This window comes from Lepidochelys olivacea, assembly GCF_965140295.1.
Source record: "Lepidochelys olivacea isolate rLepOli2 genome assembly, chromosome: 8".
NCBI classification, from domain to species: Eukaryota; Metazoa; Chordata; order Testudines; family Cheloniidae; genus Lepidochelys; species Lepidochelys olivacea.
Genome location: NC_140418.1, coordinates 9811270 through 9834054, shown reverse-complemented (window position 1 = coordinate 9834054; position 22785 = coordinate 9811270). Strand labels below are relative to the sequence as shown.

The following is a 22785-nucleotide window of genomic DNA, read 5'->3' as shown; positions in this document are numbered from 1 at the left end:
TAAATTTCAGATTTAAATAGCTGAAATCATGAAATTTATGATTTTTTAAAATCCTATGACCAAGAAATTGACCAAAATGGTCAGTGAATTTGGTAGGACCTTACCAATAGGGTACGGTGCCTGACATGCCAAACTTCCAAATGGCACCAGCCACCATTATTTTTCTTTTAAAACAAAACAAAACCCTGCCAGAAAAAAGCATTTCCTTATTTCCTCCTAATAGTGGACCTCTCCTCCCCGAATTACCCAGTTCTGAATTGCAGAACATGCAACCTCCCATCCAGGACCAGGAAAGGCCTAAGGTCAGATATCTCATGATGCTTTGGGTTTAGAAGACGAGCTTTATATCTGTGGAAGAGAGAGATTCCTGTTTTCCAAAGAGAAACAGAATTTCCTTCTTACCCTGGGAGGAGATGGATAAAACGCTTTTTATAGTCAAGACTTTATGTAGAGAAAATTGTGATAGAACATGTTGATGGAGTTCTAGAATTTTTATTAGTTATAAATTTTCTCTCCTTTTGAGACGTGGTGCACTATTGGAAAAAGGACTCAAAGACAGCATAACATGAGACCAGTTACCAATAAAATTGCTAAAAACTCAAAACATTCCCGAACAGATTCTCTATTACTACATAACTTACTGTACCTTTTCTTCTGAAGACACAGTGAGCTTGTCACTTGAAATTAAACTGCAAACCTGGTCCAGACTAAGGCTAAGAAATTCTTCCCCTAGCATCACCTCGGGAAAGTGCTGCTCTGTTCAAAAAATCAAAGGTTGGAAAGGAAAATTATAATGAAATCCATGCTTTCAGTCAACAGAAGGACTACAGTGTTCAGAGAATTGTTACTATTACAGCAATGGCCCAAGACAAATATGATTACACTGAAATCAAAATGCTGTATAGACTAGAAAATATTCTCAGAGCAGGTTAAAGCAACCTGATGTTATTTGAAATGCTGCCCCAGAGATTCATTCACTAATTGTAATAAATCATAAAATGGCACAAACAAAACTCTGTAGTGTTGCTAAGTATTTTTCTTCAATGGCAAGTATAATTACCAATGGCAATTCAGAAAGAGGAGCTCGTTTCCCGACCAATAGATAACCTGCAACCATGCCACCTCTGGATGTGACCCTTGTCTGCTCTCGCAAGCTAAGCGGCATTAGATTTGTTCTGTACTTGGATGAGACACCCCCAGAAGAAAACCACACGGTGAGGCAGGAAGTGGTGCTGGCGAGTCAGTAGGTGAGACTTAGAGTCACTAAGGCCAGCACTGTTCTAAGGAATGCTGTGTTGTTAGCTTTCAGAGATGTTCAATGGAGGCTCTGAACGTTGCCAGTTATTAAACCAAAAAACCCTGACACTGACTTGAATCATTTCAACAAGACTGGCACAGTCAGCATTGTTGTGTATAACCCAGCGGCGGTCTGACAGCCACACGGGAAGTGAAGAATTACACTGCTGAAATTTCAGGCAGCTTGGGGTGATTAAATAGAGCATGGAGAGTCATCAGCCTCCCATCTCCACTCCGAGGCCTTCCATAACCTCCAACCCATCAATATCCCAGGCATCTCAACAGCGGTCAGCCACACTCCACCCTGACCCCTCTCTTGTGCCACCCACACCCTGTTTCACTAACCCCTACTCCCCTCCCCCAAATCCTGTCTGACATCTAATACTTGCATCTTCCTCTCCTGCTCCAGCAAGCCAAATGCCCAGGGTCAAAATCACTCCTAACAGTAACTCCAGTCTGTCGGCTGGTCTCTACCTCCACCACCTTTCCTGACCACTGACCTCCCCTGTTGCTGCCCTCACCCCCATCACTCTCTTCCGCCTACTTAACCTTTTACTGTCCTCAGGCTCCGTCATCACTAAGTATAAACCTAGTCTCCCCCATCCTCAAAATTCTGACTACAGACCCCACCAACTACCTATCCCTCTACCTACCCCACCCCTTCCTCTAAACTCATAGGATCCACCCTGGCCTAAGTCCCTTTCCACCATCTCCAACCCCCTCCATTCTGACTTTGAGAGGCACTGTATAAAAATACTAAAATATTTGTGTGTCACAAATAATCAAACAGGGAGCAATCTCCCTGGCAGCAACACAGTTCTGAAAGAGCTCTTCAGATCTGACAGTGCTTTCCATTACATATTAAAGCTTAACGAAGGGCACAGGTCCATATAATTAAATAATTAGACATTTGTTGTCTAAAAAGGCTGAGATCTGTTTGCAGACACTTTTATTGCTAGACAAATATCCGTACTACTGCAAACTGGCTCTCTTTTATACAGCCCAATCCATTATTACAATGTTTCGCAGGAGAGTTGGTGCTTTATGTTATTATGTAAATCAATAGGATTTGTATATATCCCATCATGCATGTGGTACTTTAAAGGACAGAATTAAGACAGCTGCTGCCCGTAGGCACTTACAGTCTCACCTAATGCTTGTACAGCCCCATTTATCTTTCAGCTGAAATATGACAACATGAATCTTTAAGCTTGGGGAGTCTCTTTGGAGCAGCGACTTTCAAGGCCTAATCCTTTCAGCACTGAGAAATCCAGCCATGAGCACCAAGGTGAGCTCATTGGGGCGAGGGCCACATCTTGCGTTCTGTTCTGTACTGCACTCACGGTGCCGTGTGGGTTAAATGACAGCAAACAGGTAGCAATGCCTTCCCTTACATTTCCTCCCTTTCCGCTCGCTCCGCCCTTACTGTCTTCTAGGAAACGGCCATCACAAAAGACTATTACTCCAGCTAACGTGGCAAATTCTCTGGCTGAACTCAGACATTAACAGGCCCAATTCTCACTGACACTTTACAGAACACTCTGGCTGCATAAGGGTGGATGTACATTACAATCAGCACCCGCTTTAGGGTACCTTCGCATGAATGGCTTTAGTGTAAATGAGAATTAGGCCCTGACATGTTGTGCCTATGCCAGCGGACAGTACAAGACTCCACCCAGCACAATGCATGTGCTCTGGATAATGCAATCTACGTTTCAACCAAGACAGTTCAGGTATTGGACAGACGACAATGAATATTTCATTCCTTGCTATTTGTTACAAGCATGTAAAACACGTTCTGATTTTACACATTTAACAGCATCTGCCCTCTCATATAAAGACGACTACTTCACCTGCCTAAATTATCCATTGTTTAAAATTAAGCTTTTTAAACTAGGCATTTTCGAGTAACTGAGCTCATGAAATCCTTGGGGTCTCCCTCAGATTTCTGGCTTGGCTTAATGTTGTTACATAAATAACTCAAAGAATTTTAATGGCATTTTTATTAATGGAGTTTCATTAACGTTATATAGGCTATTGTATTAACAGGGACTCATGAAGGCCAATAAAGCAACAAAAGCAACTGCCAAAAAACCAAATAAATATATACAGAATGCACTGCTTGTTAGGTTAAAGATTAACCAGGGTCCTGGAAGCAAGGATAATGAGGTATTACAAGCAAACCCTTACACAATAAACCATCCCTTTCAGAGTATGTTTTACTCCAGGGAATAATGCAACAAGGGAGGCTGAAAGGTTTTGTCTGGATTTGAGGGAGAATGCCGGAGAATTTGGTGGCCACCCGATTTTTTTTGTTGCGAAAGAGCCTACTCACCATATGACTAAAAACCATAAATGCCAGGCAAAATGTCGCAGAGGAGAGGAAGCGTGAACGCGGAGCCTGATCGGGGAAGGACTTGGAGACTAGCCCTGCTTTGCCTACACAAAGCACAGCACAGCAGGCAAAAGCTCAGAAGCAAATCTACTGGAGAAAGGAGGGCGCGGGGGAGTTAAGAGCGTGGAGAATTCTCACTCGGGTCCACTTGGGTTTCTGCCTTGGGCACCAGCTAACAGATACATGAACAAATCTCCTGGACGATGCACGCAGGCAGAAAGCAAGCAGAGAGTATAAAGAGACGTCATTGAGGAATCGGTATTACGCAATAGGTTATTATCCAATTAAGTCAGCCATTAAATTGAAGAGGCATTTCCTCCATGGATGTCAGTTGTCATAGTTCCTTCAAAGTCAGTGGAACAATGACAATGTACACCAGCTCAGGATGTGTCCCTAAACCTGTTTGCCTAGACAAGCGCTCCTAGAATGCACATCAAACTAGTGCAGGTTTGTTGTGGTTGGATACCAGCTGCCAAACAAGAGGAATTCAGACTGCTCCATCAACATGGCTGACACTGCTGAGTAACTAGCCAAAGGGCCTTGATAGCGCAACGCAGCTAGCATTCCTCACCCAAAGGCCACCAAAAGAGCGTCTGGTGTGTCCTGGGACCATATAAGTTGAATTTAGCTGAGGTGGAGCAGAAGGATAGTGTTTGGCACAGACAAAGCCTGGCACACTCTGAACGATACGTCCGTAGCAGTTGGCCTGGTTGCGAATAGTGGCAACCTCTCTGTCCAAGTTCTATTACAAGTCTTGGAGATTAATGCCATCAGGCGTTACCCAGAGCCTGGACGTTAACTTCTGGTACCGCTTGGTATATTGGAACTTGCCAAAGTCAGGGAGGCTTTGAGAGTGACTGAGCGCCCTGTGGTGCAGCTGCAAACTAGAACAGCAGCTTTGTAACTAGGTTTAGAACATTTTCTACTTAAATGGTAGTCAGTGACTGAGCACCTTGCATTAGGGTTTGGCTTTTAGCTGTCCAGATACTCAGCCTTCTCTTGGCTCATTTAGATTAAAAAGAGTACTTTGTACATAACATGATGCCCAATACGACTAGACAGATTTGAGCTCATGCGGGCTGTAAGAGAACTGTTGCAAGTAGTATCAAGAAATAAATAAAGTAAATTCACAAGTGCCCATTGTGACCAGTGAATGGTTACAGCCTAACGTTGCTTCCAAGTATAAAACAAAAACAAAACAACCTCTCCTTGTCCCCCCAGCAAATTCTCATCTTAAGTGTAAAATGTATCTGCAGAATATAGATCAAATGTATTAAGAGACTGAACTAAGGATTGTGTTCTCTTTATTACTCTGCAGTGTATGAGGTGCGGTACAGAGAGATAGAAAGACAAGATACTGGCACATCGAAGATGAGTAAACATGCTTTTCAGTTAGCTTATGGATAAATATTTGAGAAAACTATGAGAGCAACTTCCCCCTCGTCGGTCATAGTAACGTAAATCCCCAAAGGGTCAGTCAGAGGAGCCCCACTACAACACGCTTTGAAAGGCTGCGCTCACAGAAGAGGAGCAGGAGAGAAAGAAATTTGATAAGACAAACAGACAAGATATTCAGCCTCTGTTCTAGAGAGTGTTTTTTCCAGAAGAACCAAGCTGTATTTCTACTACAGATTTAGGAACACATAAAGGAAATAATTCACCTGACACCCGCCTGCATTTTCCATAACAAATTAAACTAAAGTCCTTCATTTCACCTCCAAAGCTTCCATTATTCTGAAGAACCTCCGTCTTTTGCAGGACCACCACGCATCAGAGCCCTGCAAAGTCCAATAAAGAAGCCCATTGCATGTTCTTTGGAAACAACATTAAAAGTACGAGTTGCTAATGGCTCCAGCCCCAAGTATCCTTTATACTTGGGCCCAAACTCTAAGTGGCTGGGATGAGCCAGGATGTTTTGCTCACCTGCATATGCATTTGCCTGCTGCAGAAGTTCAGTGCAGGTGTGCACATCTGCAAAGGCTCGAATTCCAAGGCAATTTGTGGGGTGCAGCTGGGACTGGAGAAAATCACAGCAGTTTTGTCTAACATCCATTAATTGCAATAAGCTGGCAGCTGGCAACAAAACCTGAGAGTGGGAAAGGAGAGGGGGGAGGGAGAAGAGAGAGAAACCAGAGTTAGCACCAGAGGCACCAGTTTGATTCCTGGCATAAACTCACCAGCTATTACTCCCCTTCAAAACAAGGATGGTTTCTTGGCTTTTTAGGGGCGGAGGGTGTCAGCAGCAGCACAAGAGGTGCTAAAGATTTAGGAGCATCTATGGACAGAGGTTCCCTCCCCCATGTGGTGACTGGCAAAAGCAGCAACATCTTGGGGCACCCAACAGTGAAGCTCCCCTCCTCACTTCTTCCCCACTGAAGAAGTTGCACAGTCAGGCAGAGGAAAGAGACAGCACAATGAGCCTGCTACAGCCAACCCACCTAAAATCCTCAATTGGTTGACAGTAGGTCCCTCGTGAAGCCTTCGTTCTGGAGAGCATTATATTATTTGCAGGCTTGGGATGGAACTCACACCCCACACACGAACACACAAACATTCCATTATACTTAGGACCCCAACCACCTGGAATCTGAGTTTCCAACCAAAAAAAAAAAAAAATCCTTTTATTTGTAGGTGGGTGCTCTGTACCGGCAAGGAGCTATTAATGTGCTCCACAGCCAGTTTTCGGTTTAAAAGGTTTTTAGGTACAGAACTATTCTCTTGGGGGACAGCCCTAATACTCGAACAATGACCACATCTTTGCACCCACAAAACTGCAGATGCCACTTATAGGATTTAGATGCTGAAATACTCGACTGCACCCACAAATGAGGTACTTAAGTGTCCAGGCGCTGGAAATCGCACCCACTGAATTGAGAGTGCAAAAAATGGAGGCCGGGATAAACCCAGGACAAGAACTCGGCCTACGGCATTTAGCACTGTTCATCTGTGAGAGAAAATGCCTTCAGAGCTCCTGGACAGGAAGTCAGAGATAAAGCCAGGCTGAACACTGCAGCCGTCACTTCAGCTTGTTACGTTTCTTTTCTCTTGTCTTTTGCCAATGCACTGCGATCAGTTTTTTGAGTCCATGTTTTCATAACTCTGGCTAGTGCCGAGAACTCGTTCTTAATGGGAACGCCAGCCACACATTAATGGGGTTTCAAAACATGTCACCAACTTCTAAATTATTTCTGATCAGGGGAAACAGATGCCTGTTAAAAAAGCTTACCTTACTGCAGCTCAGTGTTGGTAAGAAGCAAAAATGTTTTTTTCCCAAGCCTCCCCCTCCCCCATACATCTCAGCAGAATAGCACTAAACCGGCAACCTGCCCTTAGGTACATTCTAAGCCACTGATCCATTCAAAGAAAAAAAATCAAATCCAATTGGATTACATGTTAATATTACCAAGCAGTAACTTTCACAGACAGCTACAACCCCAACAGGCAACAATAAAACAAAGAAATCAATTAACCCACGGGGCTGTTTCATCCAAACACTTCGATCCCAGGAACAGATTAGTCTGTCTGGTTGATTCAGTTAAAAAGGCGAGAGCAGTGTTATCTTAACATCTAGCTATGAACAACTTTCTACTTTCTCATTATTCTACTAAAACTGCCTCCTCAGTTCAACATGGGGGTGTGCACGCAGCTTACATAACCATCCCAAGAAGCGAGATCCTCCCAGGTTCACTAGAAGCTGAGGTTATGCCATCTGTAGCAATACATCACAGCTTCCAAATGTACTGTCCTGAGCAAGCTGAGTGAGAGGATTTCCTTCTGTGTTTTGGGATAAAATCTGCATGAAAGAGGCCATCCATAATAAAGCTATACTGTTCTGGGTTACAAATGCACAACAAAGCCACATAAACTTCCCGGAACCCCTCCTATTATAGCACTGGGCATGTAACGGGTAAAGCGTACTTTACTCTGAGTAGTGGAACAATTCCCCAGGACATAAGCATTTGGCCTGCTGCATGGAAAAGAGGCATCATTACCTAATGCTTAAAGAGAGAGAGAGAGAGAGAGAAAAATATAGTGTATCAACAGATAAGTGGGTTGTCACTCTCTCTCTTCTCAGCTGTGTGCTTCTCTACCAGTCTTGTTTTTACCAGAGAACATGAAAACCCAGCTAAGGATATCCGTTAGCACTGTGTATGTTTCCTGTAGAAATAACAGGAGGAAATGCCCTGCCTAATCACATACCCTGGCTAAATCTCAATTCCACTATAATCCACACAAGTTTTTGCCATCTATTTCAACTGCATCAGAATTTGGCTCTTAATGCTTAAATTCAAGTTGCTGGGTGCAATTTAGACAGCAAATGCTAATCTGGTTTCTCAGCTACATCAGCTTCCTGGCTAAAACTTGAGTCTTCCTTTGAAAGTTACATCAAAACCTGTGCTACATTTACTACTGAAATTCTCTATTGGGATGACTTATATCTGGAATCGGATACATGGTTATAAGCTGCAATATCCAGATCTCGGTAGCTGCTGTAGCTGGTTCTCAGATTCTCGTTTTGCTGAACACTATTTGCAAGAGATTGTATTTTTTTAAATGTTTGGCTGAGGTCACAGCTGGTTTGGGAACAGTTTCTGAACGTCAGAAGGTGTGAACACATTTATATTGATTGCTGCAGTTGAAAGGAAGTATGGCCCAGTGGTTAGGGCACTAGCCTTGGCTGTGGGAGACCTGGGTTCTATTCCATGTTCTGCCAGAGACCTCCTGTGTGATCTCAGGAAAGTCAATTAGGCACAAAGACTGAGTTTATCCTCAGTCATACAGGGATAGTAGAACTGTCCTGTCACACAAGGGTGTTGAGAGCACAAATACATTAAATATTGAGAGTAACTCAGATGCAACAGTAATGAGGGCCAGATAAATATGATAGAAGCAAACAATGAGGTAGACCTAGACAGCCCATTCAGGATACGTTGAGGGGGCAGGTCCGAGACAAAGATGTAGATCTGGCATTGTAACCCTCCCCTGACAAACCACACATCCTCATTAACAAAAGGTACTCTGCATGTCAGCAGAGGACTAAAGGCTGCTTCCCGAACAGACATCCTGAAGTGCTGCTGTTTCCCTGAAGCCTCTTCCTGGAAAGTTTTCTACATAGTTTGAGACACAGAAGTACATGGATCCTCCATGTGGAAGGCAGATGAAAACACTGTGCTGTTAGATGAGCAGCTGCCAACGGCACATGGGACAGAGGAAGCTACATTCAGCTTCCTTTGATTTCTCTGGTTTGTTTAAGAGAGAGAATTTGCCTTATTGCCCCGCTCTCCAAATGATGTCCAACCAGCACTAGCAGCTGGGAATGAAGACCAGCTCCCGCATTTAAATGCTTTCCCCAGGGGAAAATACTGCAGCAGCACTGCAGGTGAAATGCTTCCAGACGGGTGACCCTGGCACAAACCAAACAGACACATGGTAACATCTCCGTGTGGAGAAACAAGGAGAGGAACAGCCAGAGAAAAGGAGGGAGAGAAGAAACAGGTGGACATGAAATAAAAAGTGCGGAGGCATCAACTCCACTCCCCAAAAATATTCCTTCCCAAACTTTATATTGTAGAATGGCTAACTGTGTCTGTTGGCAAACAGCTGAGAGCACGTGCAACAAACCACATCAGACTGTGACTGCAAAACCCACACTATAGTTTTTAAGGTGCTACGAGTTTCCGTTCCTTGTCCATCTCCCATCTGACGATACTGGCCTCTAATCCTTCCTAAGGGATTGGGGGGAACCCCAGTTTGGGTCCTGTTAAAACTGAACAGCCACAGCAGAGGGATATTAAGGAGGTCTCTTTGGTACTCCATTAGACACAGATGTAAATCAAGAATATCTCCTGTAGCAAGGAGAACACAGATTTTAATCAGACTTCCTTAACACACTGGGCTTGTCCACACTACCGTGCGGGGTCGATCTAAGATACACAACTTCAGCTACGTGAATAACTGAAGTTGACAGCTGGCGCTCTCCCGTCGAGTCTGCTTGCACTTCTCGTTCTGGTGGAGTACCGAAGTCGAGGGGAGAGAGTGTTCAGCGGTCAATTTATCACATCTACAGAAGATGAATCGACCCCCACTGGATCGATCGCTGCCCGCAGATCCAGCGGGTAGTGTAGACAAGCCCTATGGTGAAGGACTCTCTCTGCCTCATCCACAGCTTTCCTGTATGCCAAAGTTGTTGTTTAACAACAGTTTCCAGCGTTGCCAGAGATGTGCTGGGTAAAAGGGTGCAACCTCTGAAGGCTCCAAAATGCTGCAGAGTTTACGGGAGGTTTTTAATTACATTTTGCAGACCACATTTATTTGTAAAAATTTTTAAAAACCAGGAGAGTCCCCAGCTCTTTCCCCTCATGCCTTGGATTCTCAGACATTTTTCATTCTACAACACACACACACTTGCACTTTTTTCATGCAATGAATGCACAGGGAAGCACTCAAACATAGCATCCTGCACCTAACTGGGAAGGGTTTAATTGTGGAATCAGCTCAATGAGCCCATTCCCAGGGAACCAGTTTATCCTAATGATACTTATTGACAATTACTTGCTCAATTAGGATGGTAATTTCTTGGATGCATGCAGGTAATTAAGCAGCTCTGTTAAGGATCTCTTCCCAGTGACGTGCTGTAGGGGGTCTCTCAGGGGGTCCTGCATTAACGTTCCATCACCAAATGGAATGGAAGATTTTTGGAGTAATATCCCTGCATCTGATGGAGTCACCTCTTCTCTGGGCACTGCCACAGCATCCCTGCCAAAAAAGATTTACCTATCCTTGGAACTCACAAAGACACTTGAAGAGCAACATTTATTTGAACGGGGAGGTTTTGGTGAAGTCCAGATTGCTCCAGGAATGAGGTATTTTCAGAAGAGTTTCCATGGAGAGGATAATCCCAGCCCCTTTGAGATTCCATGCCCACCCAAGGTTACACAAGCTGGTCACTGTGCAACAAATACAGGACAGGCATTTCCAGAACACGCATCGGATATAATGCTGCACTGCCTCCCTCCCTCCCTGGTTCTGTGGTTTTGTCTAAACAGGAATCAAATCAAGTCCCTTTTTACCGTCCCTCGCTCTTCTCTCTGCAACATACACACCCTAAGGCCAAGGCAAAGGCTGAGGGGGACAATTTTTGTGGGAGCCCCATGCTAATGGCACCTCACTGGTCCAGCCCTCGTGAGGCTGACAGAGCTATGTCTCCTTCCAAATATCTGCACTACCCTAGGTGTTGGAACCAGGGGTGCTGGTTTGAAGTAGTAACAACCACCCAAATACATGGTTTCCACCTTCAGCACCTCCACCACAAAAATTGTTCCATCACCACAGTGAACTAGCGTTGGCTCAGCAAAGCAGAGCTGCTCTAATAAACTCTCATCAAGCTCACAGCACCAGAAGCTTCTTCAGAAACCTGGCAGCACTTTAATTCTCTACTTGACTTCGATCTCCACTAGGGGGAAGTGGCTTTGAGCCTTTGTCAGCAGCTGGCCTTTGTTCCCTATAACTCTTTACTGAGCCAGCAGCTTAGACGCGAGCAATGGAAAGCCACTGGAGAGACATTAATTTCAGCTACAACTTGAAGTCTTCTCTTACCTGGGAAATCCACATAATTGGCATGACAACAGCCTGCCGAAACAGCCAGATTTTCAGGGTTCTACCAAGCCATGTAACTAGAATACACTGGGAAGCAGGCTCTGCTCAGAGGCACACAGGCAGCTTCCAATGAAGCCAAAAGGGGATGTATGTAAGCATCCATGGACAGAACTGGACCCACAATAATCACATGTTCCTGCAAATTCCTTGGGGCCAGCTTACACGCACACACCCCATAAAGGGAGGGAAGAACAAAAACTCACACCACATTACAGCAAGAGGCAGCAGGGAGGAAACCCCAGGTGAGGATTTCCTCAGATTGTTGCATGGCAGGGGGATTTTCCCCCAATCCGTTCTCTGTAATGAGCATCAGTATAAAACAATTCCTCACTCTTTTTTAGTAGATACACCTGAGACATTAACAGTCTTACTCTTCATCATTCATGCTGTCTGAACTTCTTTGGCTAGCTATACAAAGAGAAAGAGACAAAGAATGATCTCCTTTCTAGAGCCATCACAGGCTCTATGGGAGGAATAGAACTGTTCATTATGTTCTGTAGAATGGTTAGAAAAAGGAGATCAGGGAAAAGGAGATCATTCTCTGTGCATTGCTGTCAGTGTTGAAGAGTAATTTCTATTCTATTGGTTTCAATATAAAATTAAGTTAAATTCTATAAGACATTTCCATAACAATATCAACTTGGATATTGAAACAGACTAGTCAGTTTCATCTTTGTTTATAATCGGTTTCACTTTCTTTAAGTTAATGCAGTTTCTTGTATTAACATAATTCTGGGCTTTCAAAAGGGAGCAGGGTGATGTTTAAATAAGTCACATGGGGGTGAAGCTGTTTGGGGTTTATTTTATTTAGATCATGCAAACATCTCTATTCCTATTGGACTTTTCTAGGCCTCTGTCCACTTGGGTTTGAACTAGTTTGACTGCATACATCTTTGAAAGAGTACAGAAAGGGCTCTTACTTCAACTATTTGTTCCACCACAGAGCTTTAAAGCAAAGGCAGTGGTTGAGTTCTATTAGTAAGACACTAGCCTCCGTTCAGTTCCCGTGAGCCAGCGTTTGGCTAGAGGAGACATACAATCTGAACCTCTTGATGTTTACCATAAGACAGACAGACCAGTCTTGGCAATGTGTAAGCTATATCTCTTCGCATGAGACGCAAGCTCCTAGAGATTCAGGAGAGAGAACATTTCCCAATACACATTATTTTGGAGCCATCCAAGGCTCTTTTATGCCCCCCATTAACATTGTATCTGAGCACTCACAATCTTTAACATATTGATCCTTGTAACACCCCTGTGAAGTAGCGAAGTGCTATTTTTCCCATTTTACAGATGGGGAACTGAGGCAAGAGACTAGGTGATTTGCCCACGGTCAGGCAGGAAGTCAGTGGCAAAATAAGCACTCAAACCCTTGTTTCCCCAAGTCCTAAGGGATTGGACAAAGCTAGTGGCCATCTCACTTGCATCAAGAACATCACCACCTGAAGACAGATTCTTAAAGGGCTTCTTGCTGCTCCCTCTAGTCTCGCATTTTCAAATAAAGACAATCTAAAACACACGCTGTAGTATTTCCCAGCACTCTCTCGTGCTCATTTTTCACTCCATCCTGTGGAGATGAACTGCGTATGCCTTGTCCAATTTCAAAATCATTCAGAAAAGGAAGATGGTTGAAACTAAGGCTATGTCTACACTGCAGCTTATGCCAGCATAATTTATATCGCTCAGGGGTGTGAATAAACCACCCCTCTGAGAGGCAGAAGTTATACTAACGTAAATGCCGGTGTGCACGGTGCTTCTCCCACCGACAAAGTTATGGGCACTCGTGGGAACTGGAGGAGTTAAGCAGACAGAAGAGCTCTCTCCCATCAGCTTAGAGTGGCTACATCGGAGAGCTTACAGCGGCTGTAAACTCTCTAGGGTAGCCGTGCCTTATGTCTACCATTTTTAAACAAGTAGCAACAACAATTGAAACCAAACCTGTCAGAGATCCCAAAACCCCTCCTGGAATTCAATGACCCACTTCCCACCAGCTGCTCTTTTGCTATAAATACAAATGTAGGCATTGGACACCTTCACTATCTTCCACACAGACACAGGAGAAAAGTAAAAATACCCGCTCCTAAGCAACATGTGTTACCTACAGACTATACTAGTCTACTGCACCCGGTCAATGATTCTTCCCCCTGCTGCCAAATAGTTTTGCTTTCCTTGTATTCAGTAACTTCCTCTCTACTCTTGATAGTCCCCTGCCTATTTCCCACTCCACACAACCACCGCTATCAATCTGTGACTCTCTTCTCTTTACAAATAGCTCCCCAAAACAGGACTTTAGAACCAAAATTCAATCATATTTGTAATTCTTATTTTGTATGGGCAGGTTCCATATAAAATAATCCTCTCTTCCACCCATCTCAGCTTACTAGTATTCTTTATTATCTGTATAGAATCAATAGGGTACTAAGTGCTTTACACACTGGTATAAAGGAGCCCAAATCTGCTCCCCCACCAGATTAACACTGGCATTACTCCTTTCGAGATGCACATGATTTATACCAGTGTGAGAGCAGAATCAGACCCAATGTTCTTCCCCCAAAGAGCTTCAAGTCTAGACAGAATACAAAGGAAGGAAGTAGGAACTAGAAGTGGCTATGCGAGCTCTAATTTTAGCTGTAAATTTGCATTCTACTCAAAGCTTCACACAACCCAAATGACTACCCATAAGAACTAAAAACTAATCACCACAGGAGTTTTCTATTGGGACCTGAAGAACCATCATCCCACTTATGCTTGTTTTAGCGTATCTTGACCTTCACTAGACTGACCCGACAAGTTAGCACGGCTTCTTGGAAGGCAAATGCTTAGTCTTATAATATGCAGTGGTGTTGTAGTCATGTCGGTTCCAGGATATTAGAGAGATAAGGTGGGTCAGGTAATATCTTTTACTGGATCCACTTCTGTTGGTCAGAGAGACAAGCATGTAAACTCATAAGCTTGTCTCTCTGACCAACAGAAGTGGGTCCAGTAAAAGATATTACCTCACTCACCTTGTCTCTCTCGTCTTATAACAGGAACATGAAATGAAGACTAAATGTAACATGACTTATGTGTGGGGAAAAAGCAGTAAAGTGCCTCAAAACAATACAGAAAAGAAAGGTAGCACGCGTCACACTCTACCCTTCATTTTGTGTAGCCTGCAGGCATCAGTTACGCTGATGGTTCCTCAGTCTGCGATTTAAGCCATGAAGGCTTTTCCCCTTCAGTTTCCAGGAGTTATTGAGCCCAGCTTACCTGCACGTTCTCTTCCGTGACCTCTATTTCAGCTGTATAGATGTAATCAATCAGCTTACTCAGTGTTTGCCCATCGACGTCTTTTATTTCAATCTTCTTTGCTTTACTTTCAGTCATGTCTCCTGAAATTCAGTTCAAACTGGCATTCAATATTTGTTTGCTTTTCTCCTCCCCTCCACCTCAATGCCCGATATGCCCAGTGGAAACTCTCCCTCCACCCCCAATTAAAACACAATGGAAAGCCCTGAACCCAGTCGCTATCCCTGCAGGTCCAGGATGACTGGCAGAAGTCCATTAGCGCCATCTTCTAATCATCAGAGAGCGATATCAGGAGGCAACAAGAGAGACTTCCCTTCACACAGTGTGTGTGTGCACTGTTTCACAGCCCAAGAACTACAACGGGGGAGAGGTACCCCAAGAACAGCATGCCCAGAACCGGGTGGTCTTCTAGCAGCCTCTTCTCCTGAGGCTTCCAGCATAGTTCCGCAGACTGAAGAGATTGGCCTGGTTCAAAATACATTTCCCCATGAGCTGGGTGCTTGGATGAAGACAACCTCCTGAGATTCACCCAAGCTCAAATGTATATGAGAAAACAACAATAAGACACAATTAATTACTCTCATAGATGGATAAGCACAGAAGATGACAAAGAAGTTGTCCTTTGATAGGCTATAAGAACTAATTATGGGTGAATCTCCGGAGGGCCTCTTCGCACAAACTAGGAAACTATGAAAATCTCTGCAGAAATCACCACTCCGTTGCTAGCATTTTTTTTTTTTTTTTGGCCAATGGGGCAGTCCTATCCAGAGGGATAGGCCAAAGGAAATCTAAAGGTTAACTTTTTTTTTTTTTTTAAATATAAAAAGTGGCAAACAAGAGACTCCACTGGAGGTAAACCAAACCTGTGTCTGCTCAACAGCCTACACATGCATATCCCGGTGTAGCTGACTTTGAGCTTAATTAGAAACGGAGGTAGGAAGGAGGTATATTTCAGTAACAAAAGAAAGCTGTGGGCGTTGCAAGAAAGGATCCCTGAGGCCACCTTTAACGATCAGTTGCAGAAAGTGACATTACACCTCCAGGTTTTCTCAAAATGCTGATAAGCCAGGGAAGAAAAACAAATTCCAGCAGCAGAAGTAAAACAATAGAAGAAAACAATTAAGTTAGACAAAGGAGAAATTGAACAACTGTCAAATCTTTTACTGGGATACGAATAATCACAACACTGAGAAATTCGGTCACTCAGTGCTGCTGTGGGATTGAGAGGAGTAGTTCTACACTCATCCTCTGTGAAAAACAGTTACAGGCTGCATGTATGTAAAGGAAATGTTCAAGTCATCTTTGACATGACATGATCGAGCTCCACACGCTAAGAGCACAGCATATGACCTGGGGTGAGACAGACACACAAAGGCAACCAAGTTTCAACAAAATCCTGACACTGGGAACACCACCTAGCTCTGGCCTTCTTCACACAAGTGACATGAACTACACTGTGGAAACTGCAGAAGACATTATATGCACAGAGACCATGAAACAATACCTCCTCCCACCCCTCTCTCCTGCTGGTAATAGCTTATCTAAAGTGATCACTCTCCTTATAATGTGTATGATAATCAAGTTGGGCCATTTCCAGCCCACCTTGATTTTCATACACATTGTAAGGAGAGTGGTCACTTTGGATAAGCTATTACCAGCAGGAGAGAGAGTTTGTGTGTGTGGTTTTTGGAAAAAAAAAGGGGGGGGGTGAGAAAACCTGGATTTGTGCTGGAAATGGCCCACCTTGATTATCATACACATTGTAAAGAGAGTGGTCACTTTGGATGGGCTATTACCAGCAGGAGAGTGAGTTTGGGGGGAGGGGGGCTGAGGGTGAGAAAACCTGGATTTGTGCTGGAAATGGCCCAACTTGATTATCATACACATTGTAAGGAGAGTGATCACTTTAGATAAGCTATTACCAGCAGGAGAGTGGGGTGGGAGGACGTATTGTTTCATGGTCTCTGTGTATATAATGTCTTCTGCAGTTTCTACAGTATGCATCCGATGAAGTGAGCTGTAGCTCACGAAAGCTTATGCTCAGATAAATTGGTTAGTCTCTAAGGTGCCACAAGTACTCCTTTTCTTTTTGCGAATACAGACTAACACAGCTGTTACTCTGAAACATGAACTACACTGTGTGTGAGTAAGATGAGCAGGACCTGGTCCCTAAGTAAAACCAATAAAGTCTTGCGTTGAACTGAATGAATTAAAAAATGCAATGATAAAGATCACGTAAAGGAACCTGGGACATCTTTACAAGCAAAAGACCCACATCTGTGAAGTCAAATCAAATCCCTGGTGGTATTTAAAGCAAGTGGGATTTAAAAAAAAAAAAGAGAAGAATTCTCACCACTTGAAAGAAGCATCCTGAACAAAGGATATTACAGAATGGTCCATAAAAGTCTCCCAGGTGCTACGGTAACACCCTGTACCTGTGCTTCAGAGCAAGCAAAAGACTCAGCACAGACACGGATATGTTTATTGAAAAAAAGAGGGGTAGAGGACAGAGTCAGAAGAACTTATGCAGAGATCAATACACAAATAGCTCAGAGAGACTGATCTGAGATCATCATCTCCCTTTGTGGCACTCATAAGACACAGCCAACAAAAAATACATACTGTGTGGGCTCACACGCCCACCCACAAGCTGCTAACGCTGCAGTTTGCATTCTGCTAGATCTCTAGATCGTTATGCTCAGCTCCATAGCCCAGGCAAGTAGAGCTGCAGCGATACCATCTACCCCCTCCACACTCCAGCAGGTCACTCCAACCTGTTCCACTGGTCAGAAGGCACCACTTTTCACGTGCCTGTTACTCTTCCCAGCCAGGAAACATCTGGACACTATGAGCTGAAAGGGAATGGGGAGCAGGGGAGTGAAGTTAGCAGGATAATAGGAGTGGGTGATAAATGCTTCCATCCAAGCCGAAGCACGCATATTCAGTACAAATATAGCATCTCCTAAGGCATCTTTGGAGGTGTCGGAATGACTGGATGAATTAATTCAACTCATCCCATACACCCTTTCAAAAAAAAAAAAAAATCCTAAAGTCTTTGACAAACCAGAATCGAGCCTTGCTTGCTTCAGATCTTAATTTAAAGCACTGTTATTAATGATTTGTATTAGCACTATATCGACAGACAACAACTGATAACAGGGCCCCACTGTGCTAGGCACTGTGCACATTAGCCAAGCCCTGCTCCAAAGAATCAAAATAGACAAGACAGACAAAGGTAGGAAGGAAAATGACTTGCCTATGGTCATGCAACAGGTCAGTGTCAAAGCCAGGAGAGCTGGGTTGTGTTCCTGACTCCCAGTCCTGTGCTCTACCCACTGGATCATGCTGCCTTTTGCTGCTGAGAAGACTTTGCAACCACTACTCCCACATCTGCAAGCACTTCTTACGTATACCTTGCACACCCCCTCAATACACATGACTGTCTGTCCTATATACTGCAATGCCATTGCTCTTTCTAGCCTGCATTAACTCAGTGGGGGAGTCAGTTCTTCTCTCCCAGCTTTGATATCGCCTTGTTCACGGAGCACTGCAGGCCGCCCTGCGCCGTATTTCTTGTGCTCCACATGGACACTGTCTGGTTCATAGCGCTAGCTCTTTTTTGTGGGGGGCGTTTTAAACCAAGGATCTGTTCAAACTGCCTGTGAGGAGAATACACATGTGGCAGAAAACACAACAGCAGCCATTTCACACACAAAAAGAGGAGAGCAGATTCTGAAGCGATGCCGAAGATCTGAAGAGAAGATCTGGATTGCTGCTGACTGCTTCTGTGCTTCCAAAACCCCAACACACACAATCTGTTCTGCAGTAACAGCCTCAAACATTCCAATCACATCACTGGTTTCAGAGTAACAGCCGTGTTAGTCTGTATTCGCAAAAAGAAAAAGAGTACTTGTGGCACCTTAGAGACTAACCAATTTATTTGAGCATAAGCTTTCGTGAGCTACAGCTCACTTCATCGGATGCATACTGTGGAAAGTGTAGAAGATCTTTTTATATACACACAAAGCATGAAACAATACGTCCTCCCACCCCACTGTCCTGCTGGTAATAGCTTATCTAAAGTGATCACTCTCCTTTTTTCATGCTTTGTGTGTATATAAAAAGATCTTCTACACTTTCCAAAGTATGCATCCGATGAAGTGAGCTGTAGCTCACGAAAGCTTATGCTCAAATAAATTGGTTAGTCTCTAAGGTGCCACAAGTACTCCTTTTCTTTTTGCAATCACATCACTGCAGCTGTTGCAGTCATTATTGGAGTGGATCTGGTTTTGTTTTATTTCAAAATGTTGTACATTATAATGACCATCCTTGCAGAACAAAACAAAACCATCAAGCCTCCATGGGAAGTGCTTTTAAAAAATAATGAAGGGAAAGCAATCAGTTTAGGAACACTGCTCCAAATCCAGCTCTGGAGTTCGCAGGGGTAAGTCTCATGACCTTCAGTGGGCGATGTGCCTGCTTATTCCAGAGCTTCAAAGTCTTGGTTTTAAACAAATACATAACTAGAAGAGATCAGCTGGCTAAAGGCACTGGCATAGGGAGTCCTTCATCTCAAGGTCACTGGTTCAAATCCAGTAGAAGTCTACACTGATTGAGAGTTGCTGACCAGCAGTGGGATGATCACACATAGGGAATGAATTGTTGGTCTCCGTTTGGTTCCTGCTTGTCTGCCCACAGTCTTCTTTTCTACCAGCTAACCCAATGAGCACCTTCCTCATGGGCATGGCCATAGGGATTTTCCCCCTGGAGTGAAATCTCTGCCCCAGAAGAGGTCCCTTCCAGGCCAAGCAGGACATATACTACTAGGGGCTCTCCCAAACAGCTTGCTACTGCTGCTGCTCATGCTGTGCGGGTCCTGTGGATAAATACAAGAGCTCAGTTTCCCCACTGTTGTCAAGTTTCATCTCTGAGCAGTAACAAAAAAAAAAAAATGAAGAATAGTCAGCTTATTTTGGTAAAGGATCACTCTCCACAAAGTGGAACAATGCTGAGGTACAGAGAAGTACTTCTGACCTTGCAATAGGGAGACCCAGAACTTGTTCCCAGAATATGGGAACAGCCAGCCCTAAACAGAGAGGAGAGGAGATAGTGACCTAGCGCTCAACTTGTTTTACAACCAGAGCAGCAGCAAACAGTAATCGTTAGAACTATAGCCAAAGGTAGTTTACAAAAAAAAAAGTCACACGATTGTGGTTAGATGGTTACTATTTAACTTTCAGATCCGAGCATTACTGGGCCTCACAGAATTCCAGAATTGGAACAGCAACAAAGTCTACCTGCCCTTATTAATGCCAGTTAATCATGGTGGCTGGTTTCAGGCAGACATGACCTCTAAGGATCAGAGGCTTCTCCAGGGCTGTGCTCTTGTTGGCTGGTGTAATAACTACCACAAACAGTAACAAATACTCTCACAAAGCACGCCTTCCTGCTTTGCTCCTTACACATAGTGGCATTATTATTACTGCTAACATCCAATCCCAAGATACTGTCTCAGCTCTCTAGATTCTTAGTAGCTTAGATTTGTCAGCCTTACGAAGAAAAAACTTCCTGGCAAACGTAAAGTACCTACCAACGCACACCTGCTTATACAGACATACATCCCACAACGTCAACCATCAATTTATTTTTTAAGTGAATGCACCTTCTACTTCCCATATGCCAAAAGCCACCGATACATGCAATCCCGGCAGAACACCAAGCCCAGCACATGAACTCACAGTTGCATCCCCCCTTTTCCCATTCAGTTAGGACCACATTCTTTCTGGCACAAACACTGCCTGGCTCTGCTATAGCTTTTAAGTCACGACAAAGAAAACACATTTTGCAGATGATGATTAGCAAGGAGTTGAACTCTTTCAATAAAACTGACAGAAACAGGGTCAATCTAAGCCTCTTTAAGGAGGGAGCATCCACGTAGAGACACAAAACAGTAGCTCTCCCAGCTCCCAGCTCTCTTTTGACCATCCTCCAACGCTTTGGTGACCATAAATCAAGGAGTATCACAGAACGTTCCCCAAATTGGGTTTCTCACATAATGCATTGGGCTGAAGTTAAGCTATCACAAGAGTCGTTCAGGAGACCTTAAAATCCAATCTGTTTTATTACTGAGAATTTTGGTTTGTTGGCTCTTTTTCAGGAAGAGAATGTGAGGGAGGGAACAGTGTGGCCTCCTGGCAGCTACTCCTTTAAGAAGAGGAGAAAAGAGCAGATGGCCCAGGTGGAGAGGGTAGTCAAAGGTCTCCTATGTACTCAGGACAGCAACAGGAGGAGGGTCAGCAGTTGCAGAGCCCTGCAAAGAGGTAGAGTTGGGCGGGGTGGCAGTACTGATTGAAATTTTTTGAAGGGGGCAGCATTGTTTGGGGGTATAACTGATTTGTCGGAGGCACAGATATGACTGGTCAGGTGGGAGCAAAGATTTGCCAATGGAAATTCAACATGCATGGCCAAGGGGCTTGGGAGCAGAGATGGTACTGCAGTGCAGGTGTCTTCCAGCTGAGCTACCAGGCTGAGTCTTCAGTTGAGTTAGGTGGAAATATTCCATCCCTGTCCTCAGAGACTTGTTCCGCTCTTCTTGACCTTTTTGTCTTAACCTAAGGCCTAATCTTGCCAACGCTGAAGTGTGTGTGTAGTTTTGCTTACACAGAATCATAGAACTGGAAGGGACCTCGAGAGGTCTAGTCCAGTCCCCTGAACTCATGGCAGGACTAAGTATTATCTAGACCAGAGGTGGGCAAACTACGGCCCGGGGGCCACATCCAGCCCGGCCCCTGAGTTCCTGGCGAGGGAGGCTCGCCCCCCCCACTGTTCCCCCTCCCCTGCAGCCTCAGCTCACTCCACCGCCGGCGCAGTGTTCTGGGCAGCGGGACTGTGAGCTCCTGAGGCAGCGTAGCTGCCGAGCCCGGCCTGACGCGGTGCTCTGTGCTGTACGGTGGCGGCAGCAGCGAGCCCCGGTTCCAGCCGGGCAGCATGTCTGTAGCGCCTCCAGGCAGTGCGGTAAGGGGGCACGGAGCGGGGGGATTGGATAGAGGGCAGGGGAGTGGATAGGGGTCGGGCGGGAACAGGGAGTTGAATGGGGACAGGAGTCCCGGGGGGGGGGAGCGGCAGTCAGGAAGGAGGGGGGGGTTGGATGGGGCAGCAGGGGGCAGTCAGGGAACAGGGAGAAGGGGTGGTTGGATGGGGCAGGGGTCCCGGGGGGGCAGTCAGGAATGAGAGGAGAGGTTGGATGGGGTGGCGGGGGGCAGGGGTCCGGGGGCAGTCAGCGGACAGGGAGCCAGGGGGTGTGGATGGGGCAGGAGTCCCGGGGATGGGGGGCCAGATAGGAGGTGGGGGCCGGACCACGACCTCCTCCCCTAACCAGCTCTCCATACAATTTCCGAAACGCGATGCGGCCCTCAGGCCAGAAAGTTTGCCTGCCCCAATCTAGACCATCCCTGACAGGTGTTTGTCCAACATGCTCTTAAAAATCGCCAGTGATGGACATTCCACAACCTCCTTAGGCAATTTATTCCAGTCCTTAAGCACCTTCACAGTTGGGAATTTTTTCCTAATGTCCAACCTAAACCTCCCTTGCTGCAATTTCAGCCCATTGCTTCTTGTCCTATCCCCAGAGGTTAACGGGAACAATTTTTCACCCTCCTCCTTGTAACAACCTTTTGCATACTTGAAAACTGTTCTCATGTCCCCTCTAAGTCTCCTCTTCTTCAAACTAAACAAACCCAATTTTTCAATCTTCCCTCACAGGTCATGTTTTCTAGAGCTTTATCATTTTTGTTGCTCTTTGCTGGACTTCCTCCAATTTGTCCACATCCTTCCTGAAATGTGGCACCCAGAACTCGACACAATGCTCCAGTTGAGGCCTAATCAGCGTGGAGTAGAGCAGAAGAATTACTTTTCGTGTTTTGATTACAACAGTCCTGCTAATACATCCCAGAATGATGTTCCCCCTTTTTTTTTTTTTTGGGCAACGGTGTTACACTGTTGACTCATATTTAGCTTGTGGTCCACTATGACCCCCAGATCCCTTTCCGCAGTAGTCCTTCCTAGGCAGTCGTTTCCCATTTTGTGCGTTCGCAACTGACTGTTCCTTCCTAAGTGGAGTACTTTGCATTTGTCCTTATTGAATTTCATCC

General features: G+C 44.8%; 1 protein-coding gene across 6 annotated transcripts in view; it reads right to left on the bottom strand.

Annotated features, from left to right (window-relative positions):
- The window catches only part of KLHL3 (kelch like family member 3), a 65925-nt gene that overhangs the window by 28939 nt on the left and 14201 nt on the right, over nucleotides 1-22785 (bottom strand). For all 6 annotated transcript variants that reach the window (XM_084636374.1, XM_084636371.1, XM_084636370.1 and 3 more), the window contains 3 exons: nucleotides 14597-14718; nucleotides 5615-5777; nucleotides 647-756 (listed from right to left, as the gene is read on the bottom strand). In XM_084636374.1, coding sequence (XP_084492500.1) covers nucleotides 647-756; nucleotides 5615-5777; nucleotides 14597-14718 — 395 coding nt within the window. The remainder of the gene's footprint in view (nucleotides 1-646; nucleotides 757-5614; nucleotides 5778-14596; nucleotides 14719-22785) is intronic.